This window comes from Platalea leucorodia (assembly GCF_965183815.1).
Source record: "Platalea leucorodia genome assembly, chromosome: 2".
In the NCBI taxonomy this organism is placed as follows: domain Eukaryota; kingdom Metazoa; phylum Chordata; class Aves; order Pelecaniformes; family Threskiornithidae; genus Platalea; species Platalea leucorodia.
In genome coordinates, this window is record NC_138824.1 from 34,286,443 (window position 1) to 34,307,537 (window position 21,095).

The 21,095-nt window shown below is 42.4% G+C and overlaps 1 protein-coding gene across 4 annotated transcripts in view; it reads left to right on the top strand.

The window, feature by feature from the left end:
- The window catches only part of ELF1 (E74 like ETS transcription factor 1), a 93,839-nt gene that overhangs the window by 35,086 nt on the left and 37,658 nt on the right, over positions 1–21,095 (top strand). For 3 of the 4 annotated variants that reach the window (XM_082303725.1, XM_082303726.1, XM_082303723.1), the window contains one exon: positions 17,529–17,838. In XM_082303725.1, the coding sequence (XP_082159851.1) occupies positions 17,767–17,838 (72 nt within the window). In that variant the 5' untranslated portion in view covers positions 17,529–17,766. Of the gene's footprint in view, positions 1–16,961; positions 17,153–17,528; positions 17,839–21,095 lie in introns of those variants that run through there. The other variant, XM_082303724.1, reaches the window with a different exon arrangement.

Here is a 21,095-nt window from a genome sequence, read left to right on the forward strand (position 1 = left end):
AGGCTCATCCTCTGGCTGTGGAAGAGTAGAAAGGTTGTAGGGGCAGTGAGATTGTCTGGGTAAGGGGCTGGGGGGGGGATTGTGTGTTTGCTTGTTTTTTTTTTTTTTTTTCTCCTGACTGCGCTGGGGTTATGAAGCACTGTGCATCGCACCCTGCGTGAGAGGTGGGGAGGAGATGATTCTTGCTCGGCAGAAGAGCTGCTCTGGCAGAGGCAGGCACCGCTCATGCCCCTCGGCGGTGCCTTAACCCCGAGGGAGCAGCTCCTGATCCCCCTGGGTTTCTGCAGGGCCAGGAGCCAGCACCACAAGGGTAGAACTCTGCATTTTTCCTCTGTGAAAGGCACCAGCTCTCACATTTCTAACATAGCTATGCTGGAAGCCTTTCACAGTGACAGGATGCTTCTGCTGACCTTTTTTCCTTTCAGTTTTGAGCACCGTTTTTCTTAATACTGTCTTGTTTGAGAGAGGAAAGGTGCAAATGGGGCACAACCCTCTGGGGGGAACACATAGTAAAACCTCTACAAAACTGCTTGAAGTCTATGGCATCTTGAAAAAAAGGCATAGTATTGGGGTTTTTTTTCCCACTCACCCACAATTCTGATATTAATTTATTGTATCTGTGATCACAGCAAATCACTGAGACTTCACAGAAGGGGATGAAATGTTAGGCAACAGAAAAGAAGAAAAAGAAAGGAGGCTGAAGGGTGAATGAAGGGATGGATTAGAAACTATGTAAAGCAACCTCTCCCTGCATTACCTTGTTTATGGTACTAGTAAATCTTCTACTTTAACCTCAGCTTTCCTTTGGTTTTCGGTTTTTGTGTTTTTTTTTTCTTTTTTCTCCTGACTGTGTACAGGTTGAATGTTGCACTGGGAGAGGAAAGGGTAGGGTAGAAGTGGTAGATAGAATGTTTTTTATCTCTGGTTTCTATGATAATTTGCAAATTTTCATAACAGAGCCGATGTCTGCTAAGGAGCTCCTTGTGTGATGAGGCTGTTGTGCTGCGAGAAAAGCTGGAGTGCTTGCTTCAGCCACACCGTATGCTTGTTTTCCCAGAGACCTAAATGAAAATGGTCGGAGGGCTGGAACATCTCTCCTGTGAAGAAAGGCTGAGAGAGTTGAGGTTGTTCAGTCTGGAGAAGAGAAGGCTCTGGGGAGACCTTATTGTGGCCTTTGAGTGTATAGGTGGGGCTTTTAAGAAAGATAAAGACATTTTACCAAGGCCTGTGGTGGCAGGAAAAGGGGACCACAGTTTTAAACTGAAAGAGGGTAGATTTAGATTGGACATCAGGAAGAAATTCTTTACTGTGAGGGTGGTGAGGCACTGGCACAGGCTGCCCAGAGAAGTTGTGGATGCCCCATCCCTGGAAGTGTTCAAGGTCAGGTTGGACAGGGCTATGAGCAACCTGGTCTAGTGCAAGATGTCCCTGCCTGTGGCAGGGAGGATGGACTAGATGATCTTTAAAGGTCCCTTCTGACCCAGACCATTCTGTGATTCTATGAATTGAGGCCTGGATCAACTCCTGATAATTTAGGCAAGTCAGATAAGTGACTCAAGGAAGGGCCTTTCTTCTCCAGGAGATGCAGCTCACCTTTCCTCCCATTGATTACAGGGAAAACTTAAAGCAACCAAAGTCCTTTCTTACAGAGGTGTCTGAGGGTTTTAGAATTAATCTGAATTTAGAGGACTTGATTGTCAGGAAAAAGGGGGAAAAGCTGTCATAGGAGAAGATTGTTTCCTGATGGTAGAGGCTGTGTGGGTGCATGTCTGCTCGACCCTTCTCCTGTGCATGACACCATCAGGGTTTCTCTTTTGGGAGGCACGGGTGGACTTCTGCAACAGCCCCGGTCAGACAGCGCCTGAGAGAAGGCAAGTGCATGTGTGTGCATGGGCGCACGTTTGCATGTGCGTGTTGGCGTGAATAAGGACGTGGGATACGGAGATGCCTTTGCCTTTGAAGCCTGCATAGCAAGAGTGGTCGTCTCATGAGCCAACAAGCTGCATCTCAAAATCTTTATGAGCCTGGGTGCTGTAATATCTGTATTATTTGTTCTGCGGAGTCGAGGGGAGGTAGAAAGAGGTCTCTAGGTTCGTGAGCCAGTGGCTGCAGTGAGGTGGCACTGCTGTCTGTTGCAGGATGAGTTGGGCGCACAACTCAGTTCAAGGTGACCGGGCAATTTTGTGCTTTCCCCGGGCGATTTGGTTCCCCCCAGCCCTGCTGCCTTGTTTCCCCCTGTAGCTGGGGAGTCAGGCTGGCTCGCGGAGCCCTGCGGTAGGGGCTATGGCTGGATGGCCCAGGGACGCATGCAGCAGCTACCTCTGATGCCTGATTTAGTTCTGCAAAAGACACAGGAACTTGAATGATGAAATGAGGAAGAGGTGAGGCTCGAATTTCTCTACACCTGCTTTGTGGGGCCTCTGAAACTTTCCAGAATACCCTGATTTTGTAGGTCTTTTCATGTAACACTCATAAATTCTGTGTCTAGTTCATTAGCAGTGAATTCCTGTGTCTCCCAGGAGCAGGTGTGTGCTCATATGAGAGTGACTTAGGCTTCAGTGCAAACATTTCCCCAGACATTACGAAATGAGAAATACTGGCCTGTCCAGACGCTGCCTTCCCTGGAGGGACCTTTGCAGACCCCGCTCCTTCTCCACATCACTCTTAAGAGAAATCTTTCTGCTTTTTTGTATTAATCTTGTTGGTCTTTAACTCATGTTTCATCACTGTTTGAAACCCCACGGTGGGAATTGTTAGTCTAGCAACAAGTCAGGAGATAATTTATATTCTCTTAATAGCCAAGTTCACCAGTTCGAAATTCCCCAGACAAATAGTCTCCCTTCTTAATCCCACCCCGTGCAAATACTTCAGAACATAAAATTTAAGCTACGCTGATCTGTAAGAAGAAAAATTTACAAATGGCATGCGAATATTAGTTTCTGTGTTATCTTAGATAGCTGCAAGTTAATGTATTTATTATTGTAATTATGCTAAGCATCATGAAGAATACACATTTTCAGAATAATCCAAGTGAATACATTACATTTTGGAGTGCATTACAATTGTCAGCTTAAAAAGTATTACCTAACTTTTAATTATGGCTTGACTGAATGTTCTTCTCCACTATAACTGTATAAGCAGTCTCTCGCCATGCAGAGGTTTTAAAGGCATGATTTTAGATGCAGTATTCTCAGTTTCGTTCTTTACTTAAGATTTTTTTCTGCAGACATTTAAGTGAATCAGATCTGTCACGTGTTACATCCTGGATAGATGTTCAGTACAGCAGAAATGCCTGTACTCTTCATACTGTTAATGCTTCTTCTCCAATTCAGGCAGCCTTCAGCACCTCATTGATTTAACCCAGCAGCAGCTTTTGGGGAAGGGTAATACTGAACAAGTAGTTGAAGGGTATTATTTTAAAAAAGGCAGCTTGTTGGCTCAGGACATGACCGCTCTTGCTATGCAGGCTTAAAAGGCAAAGGCACCACCATATTCCACGTCCCTGGGCTTGGGGGTACTGGTGGATGAAAAGCTGGACATTAGCTGGCAGTGTGCGCTTGCAGCCCAGAAGGCCAACCGTACCCTGGGCTGCATCAAAAGAAGCGTGGCCAGCAGGTCGAGGGACGTGACTCTCCCCTTCTACTCCACTCTGGTGAGACCCCACCTGGAGTACTGCGTCCAGCTCTGGGGTCCTCAGCACAGGAAAGACATGGACCTGTTGAGCAGCTCCAGAGGAGGGCCACAAAAATGATCAGAGGGATGGAACACCTCTCCTGTAGAGTTGGGGTTGTTCAGCCTGGAGAAGAGAAGGCTGCAGGGAGACCTTATTGCAGCCTTTCAGGACTTAAAGGGGGCTTATAAGAAAGATGGGGACAGACTTTTTAGCAGGGTCAATAGCGATAGGACAAGGGGTAATGGTTTTAAACTAAAAGAGGGTAGATTCAGACCAGGTAGAAGGAAGACATTTTTTATGAGGAGGGTGGTGAAGCACCGGAACAGGTTGCCCATAGAGGTGATGGATGCCCTGTCCCTGGAAACATTCAAGGCCAGGCTGGATGGGGCTCTGAGCAACCTGATCTAGTTGTAGATGTGCCTGCTCACTGCAGGGGGGTTGGACTGGATGGCCTTTAAAGGTCCCTTCCAACCCAAACCATTCTATGATTCTATGATTGTCTTGGAAAACTCACAAAGACTTTTTACCAGGGCCTGTAGTGACAGGACAAACTGAAAGAGGGTAGATTTAGATTGGACATCAGGAAGAAATTCTTCACTATGAGGGTGGTGAGGCACTGGCACAGGTTGCACAGAGAAGTTGTGGATGCCCCATCCCTGGAAGTGTTCAAGGTCAGGTTGGACAGGGCTGTGAGCAACCTGGTCTAGTGCAAGATGTCCCTGCCTGTGGCAGGGAGGATGGACTAGATGATCTTTAAAGGTCCCTTCCGACCCCAACCATTCTGTGATTCTGTGAAAAGAGCACAGCCGTTCAGTGAATGTCTGACTTGGCAAACACCTGGAACCTGGATGTAGGTGGTCACCTTTTGAAAAGCTGGCTGAAATGAGACAAACATATCCAAGAGGGAAATAAGAGAAATGTAGAAGTGTTTGCCTCTCAGAATGATATTCTTAAAAGTATATCAAGAGAGTTAATGCTGAAGATGCTAATAAGGGAAAGAAGGAAAGATGATGACAAAGATTGGGGTTGAAAAAACCCAAACCTATGGTCTTTCTGCAGGGATGAAGAAGTCATCTCAGGAAGGTTTAGAGACGAGACAATTCTGTTCCTTTTTCCGGGTACAATGGAGGTATATTCAGTGCGTCTACATCAGACAAGATTATTGGGATAACCTGCACATAGAGCTCTTTGTGCTGTGTGCTCCACACCCATAAGTAGTTGGCTGTCTAGTAACAAGGTGGTTTGTGTATCAAACAAGTTACAGCGAGAGCCTAGGGTTTGTTTTGTTTTGTTTTGTTTTGTTTTTTGTGCTTTGTTTTGTTTTGTTTTTTGAAGTCCCTCTGGCTATATAATACTCACCTTTTCTAACCAACGCCGCATCCCTCCCTCCCTGTCTCTGCGCCCGTGTGTGTGTTGGTGCTTTCTTACAAGTTGCTTCCAGTCTCAAGTTCAGTATTAAACTAATGTTTTGAGAGTGTTCCTTGAGTTCAGAGCAAACTGGTTGGTTGGTGACTTTGCTCCCTTTGCTGCATGCTGCAGGAGAGCTTACTAATCGTGTTTACTTGAGCATATCTGGAGTATTTTGTTGCTTCTTGCCTTTCTCCATGGTGAGCTGTGACCAGGAACACCAGTACAAATTACCCACGCAGAAAGCACGTACCAGCTCAGAGCTGTGACTCGTCATGCTGAGGCAAAACGTACAGTTACAGCCTTCTACCCCAAACGAGCCTTAGTGCTTCTGCCTGGGAGTTTTAAAGCTTAGCTCCCTCATTCTATAATTTTCAATAAATTTAAATATTTTTTTTTTTTGTTAGGCCTGTAGATGACACAAGAGTTGCAGCTACAGCGATCTGTAAAATACAGTACACTAGAAACCAGGCAGAAGAGTTCACCTCTGAAGGGAGTAACAAATCCTATGCCTTGATTTGGGAGACTATCTTGAAGATCGTTTGTTTTGGTGTCCCATTTAAGAGAACAAGTCTATCATGGCCGACATGAATTCTTCTTACATGAACGCTGCCTGAGCTACAGTAAAGAACCTGATCAAACCAAAAATAAAGTTGAATGCACTCATGCTAAAAAACCCAGTTACATTAGTAAAGACAAACAGGGAAAAAAAAACCCAGACTCGTCAGTCCTGGAGGTTAGTGGGAGGGTGTTCATGAAGTCTGACTGACATCTCTGACTTCCCTGTCTGCAGCTGTTCTTTATCAATCTGCCCAACTGTAGGTACGGTTTGGTACTTTGCACCTCTTCTTATATTACCGTTCACTCCTGTTTCTACAGGCTTTTTTGAATCAAGTATTTCTGCTTGTGAAATATTAGGAGGTGTTGTCACTCACTCTTGGGTTGGGCTCTTGTTGCTTTTTGGGGTTTTTTTTGGAACCTGTAACAAAGCTTAGTGCAAACATCAGCTTTGTGATTTTGAGGAAGTAGGAGATTTGTCTTATTTTTTCTGACAGAAATGCGTTTCTCCTGTCCCAACCTCATAAATAACTCCATGGCTGTGTTAGTAATAGTATTGGACTCTCCAAGCCCTGAAAAACAAAAAATTCACAGTACTACTTGTCTTAGTTCACTCATCAAACTATTTCAGAAAGAACTTATAAGAAGTCATCTCGATGGTCGCGGCTGAACGGGTGACAAAATGGACCCCTGGGGATGTGTAAGGAAGGTGTGTGTTGGGGCACCGTGTGGGCGCTGTGCTGTGCCTGATACAGACTGCAGAAAACAGGTCACCTCTTGCCTGGTGCGAAAAACCTCACCGATGAATTCCTGTGGTATAACCATTGGAAATGCGTGACTGACTACTTCATTTCTTATATTTCTGGGTAAAGTTAAATGAGGATCTTTGTGACGAATAGATTAAAAAGCTTTAGGCACAGTTTGCAAAAATGTGTTTTAACTGATAAGCTTTATAAACAAGAAAGACTGAAAATCTGATGTTTCTATCTATATTTTACCCATGCGTCATTGTTAACCACAATGCTAACTTAAATATAAATGTAAGTGCTCTTCTAAATACGGAGCTAGAATCTCTCAAAGACTGAAACGCTTGTTTAACGCTGTGTTAAGAAAGCAGCTTACGGTAAGTGTTAGTTGTACTGCTTTGTGATCTGGGCCGTACTGTTTCTCAACACAAGCCCTCTCAGCCATTTATTTTTTGCTTTGCTTTGATTGGGTCTGTGATTCTTGTCTGAAGGGTTAAAAAGTTACTTAAGTAAAGATTTAGGTTAAAGCAGCATGCAAATAAAACTATTCTTGTGTGTTTCATCCGTGCTCTCCAAGTTAGCTTGCTTGTGTGAGTGTAATGGTGTGAGTATTACCTTATATTCTCAACTTTAGCAAAACGGACTGCTTGTCCCAAGAAGGAGGCTGCCTGAGCAACCCTGGGTGAGTTGTAAGAATATACATATTTATTTGTTAAAACTCTGTTTAATTCTAAGGTGTATGATGTGCGTGTAGGAAAGCTAAGGCACCTGTCATGCAAGAACACATAAAATGCCTTGTCTTGTAGTCCTTTGAAGCGTCACCATCGCAGCTGATGTTCACGGGGTGGCCGTGCATCTTGCACAGAGAAATCGCTGCAACTTTTTTTTCAGCATTGTGTGGTTTAACTCGACGATCTCTAGACTGCAGATCCTAGCCTGTGGAAATAGGATTAGCAGCACACCCTCCGGAAAGGGAGGGTGGGCTAAAAGCCGTCGGGGAGAAGGTGGAAGAGCCAAGCCCGGGGCAGCACTGCGTCCTGGCTGGGCAGAGGGCAGCCGGCGGTGCTGGGAGAGCCGCGGGCTGGAAACGCCATCGGTCCCGTGCTGAAAACGTGCCTGCCTGCCTCCTGCTCTAGCAGCAGGGTCTGAGGGGTGGCGAGGAATTAGTGTAATCAGGTGATCTTGAACCCAGAACGAGCCGTTTGGGGTTTCTGAGACCTGCTAAAATAAGCAGCAAGTGCTTCCAGGCCATGGTTCTCGTTGGAGGTAGGAGAAGTCTCTCTGCTGCGGGGTCTCTGTGTTTGTTCTTGTGGGCATTTCAGAGCCGCTGTTCTCGGTGTAGTCTGCCTGTGTCCTCCAGTTTGTAAAACAAAATCTCATGCTGTTCTGTAGCTGTCAGGTAAGAAGGAAAAATGACTCCTCTGCTGCAAATGTTTTTCAGGTGATACGTTCTAGGATAAAAGTTTTTCCTGTTGGTAGCAAGGGTTAAACATTGAGGGCAACAGGTATAGGCAGACTTAGGTATGTGATAGGTTTGACTGTTTTGCAAGGTGCTATAAATGTTGGCTCCCTGTAATCTGATACCAGGGTAGGACAGGCTAACTTAATGAAGGAAAATAGACAGCAATGTAAAAAAACTGGAAATTCAAGTCTAGCTGACTAATACCAGCCTGCTCTAGAGGCTTTTGACTGTTCATATTGCTGACAGCTGACAGCAAATGAAAGGCAAACAGAAACATTGCCTAATCTGCTCTATATTCGTACAGATTCTTTAAAGGCACTGCAAAGGTAAGACCCTTTACGTTTCTCAACTTGGCAGAGTTGCTGAATGCAGCCTTGAACATGTACATCATGGACAGGAGTAAAGTACCAAACTTCGGCTTGAAATCTGTGTCTGTGTGTGGTTGGGAAAGGGGAGGCTTCAGCAAGTTCTGTGTGGATTAGTTTGTGCCCCTTCCTAGTTGGTGCACGTCAATTAAATCAAATTCAGATTTCTGAAACTGCTCAAATACTCGAACATAGAAATGAGAATCACACAGTATTTCTATGGCTACAACAGAGAGTAATTTTGAACTTACTTAGATGTTTCATTTGTTGTGCTTGACAGTCCAGTTGGAAAAGTTTAAAAATAACTTAATTGCAAAAGGAAAGCCACAGAATGCTAAAAATCTATGTTGCAAAAGTTGTAATGGGGATTTTTACTCAGCTTGGTCCTGTAGCATCTTCTGTAGAATGCTGAAAAAAATCCTGTGGGAGTTTAACTCCCTGATCTAGAATCACCGACACTTGGCTGGAAAAGGTCACCTGGAATAAGAAACTTTTGACTTGAACCTGATCTCTGCTGGCTTTTTTTTTTTTTTCCTTTCCGGTTTCCCCCCTTAATGTATATATTTTGTGTGCATTTATATTCCAGTTTTAAAAAAAAAAAAAAGTCTATGTCTTTGGCCCGCAGATTTTTCGTTGGTAAACTTAACTTCTACCTGCAGGTGATTTAAAAATAATGACTGTGTTACTAATTTGTAGGCAAAGTAATTTTTGTAGAATGGTTGACAGTTTTATATCAGTATTGGGTACAGAGTGGCAACTGGTAATTTGTGAAGTTTGGCACCTAGCCAAAGCAATTATATTTATTTTCCCCTGATCTTTCTTCTTCCCACTGCCACCTCTTCATTCTCTTGTGTGTATGCGTTAATCAAAAGAGCAAAACCTCTGGGGGTCAAGAAGGTATCCCCCCCCTCCACCCTCTTCTACAAGTTGCCTCGTATCCTGTTGTAGCTGTCTCTGTACTGAGACCCTTCCCCTTTGAAATCAGTGAGATTTGACTTATGTGGATTTGGCTTATGTGCAGCTGTCCTGTTATAGTTGCTTATAGGTTCGTTGTCTTAATGCTCTTTAAAAGGTGCTATTAAATGCCAGAAACTGCTCGAGGGTGCCTTTTAAAACATTTATTCTGTGTCACTGGAATAATTAATTTGGTTTACAGAAATTTCTGAGCTGGATTTGGGGTTTTATCAATATACAGTTTTCTCGGTATCTTTTTTTGACCAGCTTTTTGAGATTTTGTGCAATATAAAAAATAGCAAGGTATCTTTGATACTAATGTTATTTATTAATGCTGGTAATTTGGTTATCCTGTGACAACACATAAAGCCAATCCTGTCTCTGCAAATTTACTGTTGGATAAAATAGCATATACTGAGTGTTGTAGGAGAGGAAGTAATATGAGATCTTTTGTTTTCCTTTCTCTCCGTAATTAGTGTCACTTAACTCTTGATGAGCTAGACTATGCAGACACTTGCAGTGTCATATCAAAATTGTAGTCCATCTATTCTGGTTTTGGAGTGTTTAGTATTATTATTATTAATAATATTAATATTATTCTGGTGGAGAATACATGAGTCCAGAAGTGAGCAGTTACAAAGAAAAGAATTACGGCAAAGTCCGGCCTGTAGAGATGTGTGGTTGCAATCTGCATTACTGGAGGTTTGTCTTGTGTTATGACAGGTCTTTTCCATTCTGTTTAAAAAGAAATCCTTATGTAATGGGCTGACTTGGTCTAATTACATCAAGCTGTTTTTAAAACATTTTATAATTTTCCTAAGCTTTTGACTTCTGTCATGTCTCTAGCAAGGAGTTTGAACAAGTACATGTAGGCTGATGCATTTTTAATTGCTTTCCTTTCATCCTTTCAAAACTAGTTGAAACTAAACTCAACTTAATTGAATGTCTCCTTATTCTCATTTTATCAACTGGGAAGTATGAGCACCTGATTTTTTCCTTCCCTTTACCAATAGCAATGAATTAACTACAAAGGCAGAATCAAAGGACAGACCAAGTTAGTGATTCGCAAGAGTTTTGGACCAGCAAACCGCACTCCCCAGCCTCTGCGTTTACTGGAGATTAGCACGCACGTGTGCCGTTATGCAGTAGCAAGGAGAGGCAGGTCTTTGCTATGAATGTTACTGTTTTAAGCTGGTCCTTGGATCCATGTTATATTGCTAAACAAGGCCATGCTTTCGGAAATGTTCATCATAACAAAACCTGATGGTTGTTAGGATAAGAGACCTTTAGATAGCCCGTCATGGAGAAGTTCTTAGAAAGACTGGCAGTCACGCTGTCGGTCACCAGGAAGCTCGGTGTGACGGTGTGCTTGTGGCCAATGTTTTTCAGGTGGTGGAGGCCTGACTTGCACATACACTTCTCCCCTTTTTGACAGTAACTACACACAGATGTTATCTTTGCAAGACCAAGATGTTAGCACTGCTCTGTTCCCCAGGCTGGTAGACTGACTGCTGAATTCTCGCGGGCTTGCAGACTGTGCAAGCTCCCTATGCACTGCCTGGGGGACGCTGCCCTTTTTAGGGGGGGCTCCAGTTAATCTTGTTTGTTTGGCCTTCAGTGGAGGAGGGGAAAATCAAGCTTAATATTCTCCCAGCAGTACTGCGGTGGTGATGAGCAGCAATGGGTGGAGGCAACTGAACTGCAAGCAGAGAAGGAGCACTTCTGCATACCCCCTTGTTGTATAGGGATGTGGGAGGTTGTGGAGGTTTTGCTTCTTCGGTAGCCAAAATAGCTACACCAAAAGTAAAGAGTCAAGTAGAAGGGCACGCATTTCATATATTTATTTTGGTGTATACATATGTGTGTGTATGTACACATACACACACAAAAATGAGGATAAAGTGTGTTTGTGTCACTGCACCTGATATGTATATGCATGCATCCGTGCAGGCATTTAGAGTAGGTGCTATGCAGTGAAGCAACATTACGTGGCTTTTACCTAACTGTAGTTGAAGTAGTGCAGCTTATCTGTGAGCCAAGCCTTTAGTAACCCAAATTCAATCCGAAAAGTTTCAAAGCCCTAAGGATAGCCAAGGCTGCTAGGTCACATAACCACTTCTGAAAATTTACCCTCATCTTCTCTTTTATGTGTCCAGTGTGCCAAAAAGTGCAATTTTGGCAGCTGCAAAATGGTGTTTGAATCCACTAAGCAGTTTTGACGGGGGAGGGGGCAGGTGGGGAGGGAAGGAGGTCCAATCTCTGGCACAGTTGGAGGAGGAAGGGAGGGCTAGCGTTGTGATGTCCCATCTTCCTAACCTCCTCTTCTTATACCATGCACCCAACCTGTGGAAATGCAAGAGCCAGTTACTTTCTTCCCAGGGGAATGGGGAAGCTGGGGAGAGGATTTGGTCCCTTGCTTCCCGCTGGAGTGCCCCTGCTCACTTGCCTTAGGGCAAGTTGCAGCTAACTTTTCCTGTTGAGTTGGCTCTACTTTGCAAGAGCAAACACTTTGCAGAGACGTGACTGAAACCCAGCATGGCCTTTCTCTTGCCTGATCAGATTAGGGAGGCTTGCTCTTTATCTTAGCAGATGTTCAAATACTTTATTCAGAGCTCAAGAGCTTCAGTATTAGAGTTGAGGAGAGCTTTCCTCACCTCAGTATCTTTTAGCTTGCTGTTCAGGACTGGTCTTTTGGTGGTAGTCTGATCTTTTGTTGCTGCAGCGTAGATCAATTATTTACAGTGCTCTACGTCTACACACCTACACTGATTTGGGGCTACCTTTAGACACTGAGCATGCTGGCAGGAGAGGATACAGAGAAAAAAAAGCCTCAACCACGTTGTAATTTTCTTCAGATTTCCCAGCAGCACTCTGCCGGGTTGCTGGGTTTGTGTACCAACAGCTGTGTTATATAAACGTGCTAAATAAAAGGGACTTAAAAAGTATCAGGCAACATGGGTGATAGGAAGAGGAAGGTTTTCAGGGGTGGGGGAGCCTGTAAACAGTGCTGGAGCTGTTAATAGTCTGGAATGGAATCTTGCCTCATTAAATATTCAGGCTAAAAGAGGTAGTTGCCAAAAAAAAGAAAATAATGAAAATTCGATTTTTTGGTGATGGCAAAGAAAAGCTTGTTCGTTGCATTTGTACTTTCTGCTCTCTTTGGAGTAAACGTGCTTTTATGTGAGATTTAGGGAAGGGAGGGTTCATTTCTTTTGTATTGACTAAATTGTGTGCCAATTCCCTTTTTTTTTTTTAATGCTTGTTTATATTTAACAGATGAACCCTCTTACTCTCTGTCCTCCTTGCTGTATATGTACTGAGAGCTTGTGGTGATATAGGCTGGTTTCCAGCCTGGCTGCAAAACAGGGATTTATTGATACTGATGATTTCTTTGTCCTTAACGAAAGCTCAGCAAAGGTCACTCTGTTGACTTTTATTATGTCAGCTGCTCTTTGCACAGTTTCCCCTAGGCAGCGTGGATGCTTTCAGAAGATTTCAGGCTGTTCCTTATGTAGTTTCTTTCCTTCCTCGGTGATACCCCTTTACCATGTTGTTTTCCTATCTCCTTTAATTTGTGTGAGCAGTTGAAATACTGAGCCTTCAGAAACTACTTGTGCCAAGTAACATATATTAACTTGTTCTTCTTGCTTGTCATTTTGCCAACTACAGATGCCCCAGGTCTAAGGATGTGGATCAAAGCCCCCGTTCTGTGCAATTTCTTAATATTACTGAGTAGGAATAATCAATCTGTGAAGAGTGCCACAGTAGACTATGTTGTTAGCATTTATGCTTAGTGTGGACCATGCATAAAGATGGTCATGGGTTTGGGATTTCTGTGCTATGAGAACTGTGATATCATTCTGCTTCCCCCCCTTTTTAAGAAAACCAGTCTCTATGATGTATAACTTGTGCAGTAACTTAAAAAGATGCAACTCTGCAGAGGGTGGACTGGCTCTGGCTTGATCCATCGTTAACCTCCACTGGTAGGAAGGAGTTAGAAACTTGAGTTAAATGGTGTGGTCACCATCCATGTGTTTGTCTGACCTCACCCGGGATGGTTTTCAGTCCTTCAGTCCAAAATTTCCAGGTGATGTCTTTATTCTTCCCTTTCCTCTCATTCACTCCCCTCTTCCTCCCGCATCCAAGATGGTGTTCAGAAGGGGGTTCAGCTTTGCATTTCTGTTGAGTCACAACTTTGACACTTCTGGGCTAGAGCTAATGCTGCAGACTGTCTCAGAAAATCCATGGGAAATTTCAATCGCAGGTCATTTGTCCCCGTGTTAAATGAGTCGAGCTGTTTCAGCAGTAACTCTGGATTCAGATCTGCATTTGAATCTTAAAGCAGCTAAGCTAGTTCTTAATTTTAAATGTATGAATGATCTTACTAATGTCACAAAAAAAGCAGTGCAGGATGATTACCGTCATCTTTAGTAACCCTAAATGGGACTGGATCCAGTAGCTTGCTGGAGACATCTTTCAGCTCAGCTGGGGTGCTCTCAGTACCAAGACTTGAGTTGTCCAACTTTATAGCTGAGTTTCTTCAGCAAATTTTTTCGGTTTGTGCCTGGCACTTTGATGCCTGCTACACCTGCTCCGGTGTGATACCGCTGTGTCATTTCAGTGTTCTGCATTACAGTGCTTGAACGCTAAGGCAGTATGGGCTATACCGGCTCGTACTGCCAGGAGTTGAGGGAGAAATTGTGGATTTGTTACTTCCAAGTTGGAGCCTAGTTGCAGTATTGCAACTTCACCGTCGGGACCAAAAATGTTGGTTCTGGAGGTATTTCTTACGGGCTTTGTTGAACTGGCTGAATAGGGCTGGGTTTAAGTACAGGGTGTATATATAGTGAAGAGTGGTGGGGGAAAAAAGTTGTGATGTCTAGCTGGAAGGAGTCCGACAATGTATCTTCTGGGATACCAGAGTAGCAGTGCACTAAGGGTTAAATTGGCTGAATGTACTTTTTGACAGACTGAGGCTGTTTCTAGATGTTGAAATCGGTAGAGGAGGGGAATTTCCAGAGGGATTGAAATAATTTATTTGTATGTTCAGTTTCAAGGATTAAGCAAAATTAAGATGTTTCTTTATATTGTTGTTTCTTAATATTGCTTTTTATAATATGTTTCTACAAAAGTTAGTAAAAACGAAAGCAAAACCTTACTTATTCTGTAGTTCTGAATATTTGATGTAAATTTTATGGTAATATATACTGGGTTCCCTTTCTCCTAGGACTATTTGTATGTAGTCAAGCTTATTGTGCATGTGAATACAATTTGCGCATTTTATGCTGTTTGCAAATAACTTATTTTCTAATCACAGATGCACGTAAAATCAGGCAGGGAGATAAGTGGCATTATGTAGCAAAAACAATAGTCATGTTTGTGTTAGCCTATAGACAGCAGGATCCTGCGATACTTGGAATAATGAAAGCACAGTTTATAAAAATAGATGTGGAGGAAAATATAGCTGGTTTAGAATTGTGCTGGCTTCTGTGAAAAGCTGCCCTTGTTTTCTATATACCAGAGAAAGTGATATGGGTTAAAGGAAAGTACTTTTGCATTATTTTGCCGTGCTGTTATTGCCCAATAGATCATTTGCTATTACTGTGTACCGCTAAAGAAGGAATGAAAAATTTCCTATAAATAATAATAGTTTGAGTGCCTAGCCTTTATAAGGTTACATATAAAAGCTCACTAAAGCCGGTTCACTCACTTGTCTTTGGTGGTAATGTTGTGGTTAGATGTTTCTTTTCTTGTAAGAAGAAGGTATCATTTGACTTTATTTAGAGATTCCTTGGTGGTTTTGGGGAGGGGGTATAGGAGGGAAGGAAGAGTCTGCTATATAGTCTTACATCACTGCATCACCGTGGTGCAAAATTTGTAAACCGGCTTTTGAATGTCTGTTCCTGCAATGGTATCAGATGGTTAGAAACTCCATGTTACCATGAAGTGTGACTGTGATAGTAGTGTTTGTGTGGATCTCTTTGGGATCAAATGTGTTATGCTGCTGCAGTCTCTTAAATGACAGTAAATTATGATGATTAGTTTTTCATTGAGGGTTTTGCTGTTGTTTTTTTAAAATAAAAAGTAAGAAAAGATTTCTTCGTGGCTTTTTGTAAGTTGGCTGCCGCAGCTTTTGGATCTTACAGATTTAGTGTGTATCTTGGTATTGTAGTACCTACTGTAAAATATTAATATTTTACAGAATAATGAATGACCTGGTACTAATGGAAGAATATGCCAGTTCCCAATGCATGCCAGGAGCTTTTAAAATCTGTCTTATGGTGGCTGTACCTCCAGTTTTCCTTATACTTCATGAGCTTGCTAGGTAGCCTGTGTCTCCAGCACTTCATTTATCCTGATTTTACATTGACGCTGTTAATTGTTAGTGACCTTAGAAAGTTACTGGACCTTAAGAACTTGTACTCTTTGTTCATACATGTGGCTTCAATTAGTGTAACGGAGATGATTATAAGCCCTAGCTGTATTCCGGCTCTGGTTCTCCCTGGACAATTAGCTTAACCCCCGTTTTAAGAATAAGTCTCTATTTGGAATCTGAGGAGGTTCTCGTATTTACCTGGTGATCCTTTGGAGTGAAGTTACTCTTTACTGGCTAGAGGGAGTGACTTAAAATATTATTGTTTCATCTTATTGGAGAGTTACAATTTATTTCTAGGCAATAACCACAATAGAAGTTGTACTTAAATAAATTTCCATACCTGTCCTCCCTTCTGAAGGCAAGGGCTGAGGTTGAACAGTCATGGTTCCCAAAGCACATCCTTCTCTGTTCATGCATGTAGCTCTCATTAATTCAAATGTTCTCTAGTTAGGGTTGTGGCTACTGTTATGAACCCTTTAACAACTAATTAAAGCACGCTTTGGAAGTTGGGGAGGTTCTCCTGTTTGCATAATCTTGGGTTTCCTGATTTCTTAGAAGGGTAGGATCTAGTGACATAAATGCTAGAATGCTCTGCCATCATTACGTAGGAATTTGGGAATACCACAATCTATATGGGAAAAACAGCTGTTATATTTTCCTAGAGTGAGGGAGTATAAGCCTGTGACATGATCCTCCCTAATTAAATTGCTTGGCGTTGAGGAGAGGAAGATGCCCTTCATTTTTTGGAGTTTCAGCCTACTGCAAAAACAAGGCGAAGTTAAACCTCCTGTACAAAGGCAGATGTTAATCCCCGCCAATGGCACTGAAGTCGCCCAGAGGCTTTCCTGGGGGTCTCAGTCTGGATGGGTATGTGTTAGACCTCTACCCCTTATTCTTTTGTCACAGCAGCCCTTAATCGAAGGCAGTTTAAAGAATTTTGATCAAAATGCGAGGCACCACACATTTCGCTTCCTTAAAAACATATGGATTTAAATTCCTAGCCACCAACATACTTCCTTAGGTTCCTAATTTTAGACACCGTTTCTGTTATGCTTTTGAAACAGTTGGGGGTTTTTTATTAATGTATTGGTGACCTTAGTTGTATAAGAAGATACATTTTGTGCTCGCCTTTTTCCCCAAAAGTGATACAGCACACCTCTTTGTAAGCTCTTGTTAACCATGTTTACCTTTGGCACTGATGAGTAAACGAAAACATGGGAGCTGTAGGCATGCATCCCTCCAGTGAAGCTGTTTACATTCCATAGTTTGGGATATTTTTTTTTTTTCTTTGCTATTGTACTGTGCAGTTTTTTGCCTGTTCTAATTTGCCATGACGTGGTCAGTGCTGTTTCCTTCCGGCTGCTTGTGAGCCTGTGGTAGAGATAAGGATACATTTACAGTGCATTTTTAACGAGAAGCTGAAGATCTGCTTCGTGTAGGAACTCGGGGACTCTCTGGATTTTAAAAAGAATTTATTTACTGGTTTCATCTGTTTGACATTGTGGGAATCAAGATCTAGAGCATTTTACTTGCAAAATAACAACTTTGCTGAATTTGAACTGTGTGTGAAGAAGAAAGGTGATACACTTGAGATATCCTACAGCTCAATAGGTCAGTCTGGGTTTTGTATTTTTACTTTGAATATACTTTAAAGATGGAAGTTACTAATGAATGAAAACTGCATATATCAATTAAATGAAAAGATGGATTTTCTTTTTGTTAACTTTCGCAACTTTTTCTTAGTCTCAAGCTTTTAATGTGAAACGCTTTGAAACTGATGTCTTACTTCCTGAAGCAGTTTTATTTTTAAGGGAATGAAAATTCGCATGTATTAATCAGTACCTCTGAAGATAGAAAGGTGTCTGACTTCCTTGGAGTTACACAAAACAGTTATAGTTTGGAGCAAGCTCTGTTGTGACTGCTACGATGTCACATAGCTAAAGCAATCATTTTTTAACCACAACTTTTTTATTTTTTCTCTCCACAGTGATAAAGGCTGTTGAGGTGGGAAGAACAACTCAGGAAAGGATTTCCCTTGGTTTGTTTCCCTTTGAGAAGAGAAGAACCTGAGAACACTGATAATCTAAGAAATACAAACACTGATACTTGATTCATTTTGTGATCCTGCCTTTCTGCCCCACTGGACCTCAGTGACGCTCTCCGTTCTTTCACGTTTGAGAACATTTTTCTTCATATGTGGAGCTGAGACCTGGGAATGCGTTATTATGGCAGCAGTTGTACAGCAGAATGAGCTTGTGTTTGAATTTGCCAGCAACGTCATGGAGGATGAGCAGCAGGTATGGGACGGTGTAAGAAACCATCTTCTTACAAGTTGGTGCTAGGAATATTATGAAAACATGAGGAAAAAATGTGGTGTAAAACACAAAAAAGCAAACGCTGAGGTCATTATTGTTGCAGCAGATCTTTGTGCTGTTTCAAAACTTTTCCTGTTGCTTCCTGTAACTTGCATGGGCAAAACAGAAATTGGTTGAAATGTTATAACTTCTGCAGTATTGCAGAGACATCCTCCTCCGAAAATGTTTTTCCTGTGTTGCTAGTTTGTGCCAGTAGAATCCATCCATTTGTGATGCAGAATTCCCCAAATTCTGATATTTGACAGTAGTTTTAACTTTCCTAGTGTGCTAGGATAAACTTCTGAATAAAAGTAATGGTCGCACTACAGGTGACTAGAAGGAGCAGAGTGGGTACCTGCTCACTGCTTTTTACAGATCGGTTTCTAAATCATGTTACTGTATGCTGGCTATTCAGAAATAAGCTTCAAAGTAATTTAAATTGGTTTCTTTCACACTGCAGGGAAAATATGTCTGTTTCTATCTGAGGAGGCTCTCAGTTAGATGTTGATTATCTAAACCACATCCTGTGAGTCCTGAGGCTTCAGTGAAGGATTCCTGTTGTGAAAATCAGGCAGCTCCTCTATAGGTGGTGGTTAATAGTAGGGTTTTGCATTTATTAACAAGAAATTAGGTGTCCAGGTACTGTGGAGAGACAGTTCTTAAAAGGCTGAGAAGTGCCACGATAAACTGTTCCTCTTTTTGTGAATGTGAAAAGCATTTATCCTCCTCTTTCAAAAATACTTTTGGCTTTATAATCTTGTCTCTGGCTTTTCTGTATGGCCTAATATCTGGCTGGATCGGTGGCCTGTTTCTGCTGTCAGAGTCATGCGATCATTTCAATGAACTGAGTGTTGTCTGTCTAAAGTGCTAACTCAGTTTTGGGTGGAACTAGTAATGTAACTTCCTTCCCTGTATTTTTCCAGAGCTTGTGGTAGCCTGGGGATTTAGATACGGGAATTGCACAAACATAGTCGAAAATGAGCCTTATTTATTACCTCTGTTTGTTGTTCGTTGCTGGCTTTACTTTACAAGCCAATGGGAGAGGGGAGAATTGAGAAGGGGAGGGCTACTTCAGTGTGGTTTCTGGAAGTGGTAGTGCAAGCAAATGTGGTTTTGTTCAGTTTAGCTATGTGTTCTGCCTCTTGCAGTTTCAGTAGATGCTCACCTGAAAAACTTTAAAAATACTAAAGAGCACTCAACAGGGCAGTAAAACCTCCCTAAACAGAGCTTTCTCCAGCTCCAGAACAAACTCAACCTTGGCATTTATCTCGTAACCCAAATAAATCCTACTCCAGGTGAAGCCTAAGGAAAGAAGGTGACCTGTAGCATACCCTAAAGGTGATAAAATCAAAGATGCGAAAGGTCAAAGAGACAGTGCATAGCAGAAGGTCCATCGCTGCAGTCAGTCAGATGAAAGCTCCTCTTAAATCACTGGGTTACCTTAGTTCAGCTATCAAAGATGCAGGTAGTCAGCTAGCTGGCTGCATGAAGGTAGATCTTAAATACTCAGTTGTAGAAAAGGAGTCCTGCGTAGGGAAAGGTCTGGGAAGCTGCAGCAAGATTTAGCTCAGACAAGGATTTATAGTACAACATTAATCCAAAAAGATTGCTTATTGCTTATAGCTGGTTGATCTGCTTCTTACAACATAGGAGCTATTGCTGTTGCCACTCCTGAAGTTTTAAAATTCTGGACAGATTAGTTGTATTTAGGGATGGATAACACGATTTGTGTACTTCGCAAAACTTTTAGCTCTGGAAGTGCTCTGTGCTGGTCAAAACCATTTTTTTGAGCTTCATCAGTATACAAAAGGTGACATATGTACACACGGGTGTCATTTAACTGATCTTTGGATAATTACTTTTGTGATGCCCCCAAAAGCTGTCATTGCAAGAACTTTGGTACTTTTCTTCTCATCAAAGCTTTGCCTGGAGCCCTGTCGTGCCAAGAGCTGTCAGGACATGGAACAGCTGTGGGGAGAGGTTCAGGGTCTGGATGGCAGCTATGCTCAGTGTTTCAGGGAAGTCATAATTCATGGGGTTTTTTTTTACTTTTTTTTTTTTTTTTTTTTTTAAGTCTTGGTTAAACAACCGTAAATTATCAACAGTCCATTTGCAAATGTAAGCATTCAGCCAGTGGCAGACGGCAATGGGAGGGACTTGGTCACGTGGCCCCGTGTGAACGGGAAAGGCTCTGTCTTATCAGCTTTTCCCTTTTCGGTTTAGAAAATAGGATTTTTTCTTTTTTTTTTTTTTTTTTTTTCTTGGAGGGTTCATTTATCACATTATGCATGTATGGTGAGGAAGAAATGAGATGAAAATACCGTCATAATTTTGAGAAGGGAACAAGTGGCTTGCACTAGTGCTACTGGTAACCTGTCTGGCTGCTGCTACGTCTCAGAGGTCCTGCTTAAATAGACGGTTTGCCTTTTTTCCCCTCTTTTCTTCTTTTTTTTGAGAGAGGGACGGCATATGTAAAACTGGGCAGGAGTTCCTACAAGCTTTGACTGAGTCAGCGCCACTGCCTAAAATGGCTTTTCTTCATTTCTGCATCTTCACCTCTCTTTTCATTTAGTCCTTCGTTAACTTAGAGTTAACATGATTTTTTATCAGGGCATTCTTGATTTAAAAAGCTGAATAAAAGCAGCCACAGAGGCTGGATCCATGGTAGGATGTTTTAAATGATGCCAGGGACAAGGTGAATTATTGCAACTGTTAAATTGCTAACATGGTCCCCAGCACGACTGCTCTGTGACGACAAGTGATCTCTCAAGTGGCTCTGAAGCGTGTAGGAACCTGTGCCCAAAGGCCTCTTCTGCATCTCTGGGGCATGTTTCTCTCTCCCATTCTTCTGTAACTACAGGGTCCGAGCTCTTAGCTTGGGCCGTGACTTCTGCACCGTCTTCTCATGCCTTGGTTTGCTCTGCCACATTCCCCAGTGTTGACATGGGCTTTCTGAAACATTAAGTCACCTGGTCAAGGCCAAGATCTACATTTTTTGGCTCTTTCCAGCTCCTGCAGAAAGTCCTCCCCTTATCCGCTTGCAGTTTTATGAAGACTTTAAGGAAATGATTTTGAGATCCGTAATGAGGTTGTCTCTCCAGGAAAGCAAGCGGCATTTATCTGCTTACAGTATCCCTCTGTGAAACTTGGTAATTCTTCAGATACTGGCCATGGAAATGCCTTTAAAGTCAAGAGGCTGC